This window comes from Ceratina calcarata, unplaced genomic scaffold (genome assembly GCF_001652005.2).
Source record: "Ceratina calcarata isolate Rehan_Ccalc_2016 unplaced genomic scaffold, ASM165200v1 scaffold35.2, whole genome shotgun sequence".
NCBI lineage: Eukaryota > Metazoa > Arthropoda > Insecta > Hymenoptera > Apidae > Ceratina > Ceratina calcarata.
This window is the reverse complement of record NW_017157934.1, coordinates 569,536-573,036: the sequence shown is the minus strand read 5'-3', so window position 1 is coordinate 573,036 and position 3,501 is coordinate 569,536. Positions and strand designations below refer to the sequence as shown.

General features: G+C 42.1%; 1 protein-coding gene across 1 annotated transcript in view; it reads right to left on the bottom strand.

Annotated features, from left to right (window-relative positions):
- The window catches only part of LOC108625199 (eukaryotic translation initiation factor 5B-like), a gene marked incomplete at its 5' end in the record, with an annotated part of 6,513 nt that extends 6,102 nt beyond the window's left edge, over positions 1-411 (bottom strand). The window contains one exon of the mRNA XM_026813734.1: positions 229-411. Within this exon, the coding sequence (XP_026669535.1) occupies positions 229-411 (183 nt within the window). The remainder of the gene's footprint in view (positions 1-228) is intronic.
- Between the last annotated feature and the right edge of the window lie 3,090 nt (positions 412-3,501).

Here is a 3,501-nt window from a genome sequence, read left to right as displayed (position 1 = left end):
ATGTTATAAGAGCGTGAATGAAGTACGACAGTCTCTGATAAAACATTTGTTAGAATTTCTTTGTAAACAGTAACTAAAAGACTTATGAAGAAATATCTTATCAACAGGCCAGCTGCTGATTGCATTTTCTCGTAACAGCTGCTCTTTGAAAACTATTTTAGACGAGCATTTACTCTATTCTTTACTTTCTACCAAAGCCATTGAACTTAATAAGAGAGAGGGACTCACTTTGCTGACGATGGGATCGTCGTGGTCGAAGTGACGGCCGAACATTTTAGGCGCCTCACCGGGTACCGGCTCAATTTTCACGCAGACTTCCTGACCTTTTCTCGCAGATTCGACGGGCTTGTGATTGTATTCTATGCTCGTTACCACGCCCAAATCCAGGAACTGTAACCAAAGAAGAATACAAAGTTATACGAAACTGTTTCCATTGTTACCTTTCGATGATTCTAAACGAGAAGCACTGTACGTTATGAAATACAATAATAAAATCTTAATTTATTTCTAATTTTCCTCGTGGCATCTGCAGTTCATGAAATGTTCTATTAACACTTCAACTGATATTTATTTCATTGCACAAATGCAATGCCGAATATTTAAGTAAATTTTTGACTGGTTCCGCGGTTTGCACGACTGTCGTCGAGTGTTTTTACCATCCTCGATCGAGGCCCGCGCGTGTCTCGCTGCGTGGGTATGGCTCCGCCTATGCATTCCTTTCTGCGACCGGAAGTCGAGAGAAAACCGAGTACCTGAGCATTGCGCGTCGTCAGGGCCGAGAGGCTCGGACGTATGTATAGTTTTCGCGGCGAATACCGGTGAAGGATCGGTGGACCGAGTAGGCAGACACGCGGACACGTAGGTGCCCCGTGGGCCGATTCTACACGCGGTGATCCTCAAGTTTTTCGACTCTCTCAACGCTCAATGAAATAGTGCAAATCGCAGAGTTCGCACTGTTAACTCATTTGCGTCATGTGCCGGTCATAAAATTAATTCGTATCGTATTTGATGCAATATTTCGTTTGGTTCGTATAATAATTGATGCATCGTTTCGTGTAATGATTGATACAATACTTGAAACAAAATTTAATCTAATCATTGATACAATGTTTAATATAATCGTCGCTGGAAAAAATGCAGGGGATTCTGAATATTAAACATTTCAGCGTTCGCGATTAAAACAGACACTCTGTAGAGGCAAAGCCTCGAGTACGTCGCGTTTGGAATCGCGTTATTGCCATAACACACCTGCAGCTGCGAGAACGGTAAGTGGGCGATAAACCCGGACGCGACTTAGCGCAGAGACACGCATACATCTTTTTCAAAGTCTAATTAACTGTTTCATCTGTATGATTCGAAAGATACTTATTACATATTTAAAAAGCTCCAAATAATTCCTATGTAAAATCCGTTATATTCCTCGATCTACTTGTCAGACTTTTCTCATTCTTAAAAATAATTGAGGGTCTACAAAAGAAGTAATCGCGGGTTAAAGCAGGAGCAGAGTCGATCGATGGACAATGACCGGTCGAATATGCCCGGCGTATTTCGAAACCCACGCCGAAAGAGCAATATGCCCACACGCTGCTTCGTTCATGTTCGTACATACTTCGTCTCTCTCCTATCCCGTATCCTTCCCGTCCCCGGTTACTTTTATGGTGATGCGCGGTCGCACGATTTTCGACACTCTCCCATACCGTGCATTACCATATACATACATGCATGCACGTAATTGCTTGCCAGCTCGGGCAACCTCTATCGCTTTCTAACCCAGAATCCCTTCTTACATATTTAGTGCTCATTTAGCTCTTCCACACAAATTTCTAGGTAGACAGAGAACTAATGCCATGATTTTTATTTCATGCAAAGACTAAACTTATAATTATTTGAAATCCTCAATTATGAAATTATCGAAGTATGAAAATCCGCAATTTAGACTGCATTGAAAACAATTCGTACTGATTCTACACNATGCTGAAGTATTGGGCTCTCACGCTGCGTAAAAATAAGATTAAGCGTTGCATCGAACAATTGCGAACTGATTGGAAGCAGGTCAGTCGAGAAACGCTTTTGTTGTTTAAGAGTGTCGTTAAGAAAATTTCAGTACCATTCCGATAGGTAGAATTACGTGAAGATCGTGACCTGATGCTGAGATACGGAAAAATCGGCCGAAATCTGTCCGTATCCAGCGTGGTGTTCATGTACGCCGGCGGTATAATCTATCACACGATCCAGCAGTACAGTGTCGGGTCATACGTTGACGAGAATAATCGTACAATCAAGTTGTTGATTTATCCAACTTATAGCGGTCTCTTGGATGTCCAGAAAAGCCCCGTTTACGAATTGGTATACGTTCTCCAGTGTATCTGCGGATACGCCGTGATTTCTCCTTCGTTTTAAATGGAAAAGAACACATCTATCGATATCCATGCTTTTGAATCGGTGTAAAAGTTTTATAAAACCGAATTTAATCGCAGCAGTCTATAGTTCGGTAATCGAGAGTACATATGTATTACACGTTTACAGTCGGTCGCTCATAAGAAGAGTTACGGGACGGCACAGAGGGAAGAGGAGTTCCTCGCACGCTACCTTCGACACTCGCTCAAAATTTACATGGTCAGATAACAACCCATTATCTGATTTCAATATACAAACCGCACGTGCGAGACTGTGCCAACATCAGTGTTTAGGTTCCACGCACCAATTGTCTTGTTTCTATTTTATTCTACTTCTCCTCGATCAAATGGCATACCTTCCAGAACTCTACTCGTCAGCGACGCATCGTACTTGGTCTTACATTATATAAATTCTAAGATTAGAACAAATTATGGCTTCTTAATACATTTACAAAAATGTTTTACATGCACTAGTTTGTACAATATATTCCATATATGTATGCATGTGTATTACATCCTAAATATAAAAAACCAACATAAAAATTTGCACATTCAACTTTCACGTTTTAAACGCCGAATCCATATAAATTTTTTCAATTTCAATGTCCAGTATGTAGATTATACAATTGATCACTGATAATTATTCGGCACGATAACCCTCAACTCGGGAGTTCGCGATGCGGAAGAAATCAGCGCGGAACGTTACTCACGGAATATCCAATACAGGAATGATTGAGGGAGCAATCCTCTGTCACGGACACAGTCAATACGCGGAACACTTAAAATCGCGGAAACCTCGAGACGAAATCACTCGTGACGAACTCCTCGATCACGGAAATCTCACAAAGAAATGATCGTCTTGCCGAAATCGGCCGTTACCTCGGTCATCGCGAGGTGGGAATCACAAGGTATCTCTGTCTCGCTCGCGCTCAGGTGACACGTCACGCGCGTGTCTTCGTACTCCGTGGCGCTCTGCCCTATTCGAACTTTTTCCGATCGCGGAATCTAAACATCGCAACCGTTAAAACGACCGAGCCGGCAAGAAACTCGGTTCGTGTATCGATGTTTTTATATTATCGCGGTGACTTTCTCGAAACCTCAATAC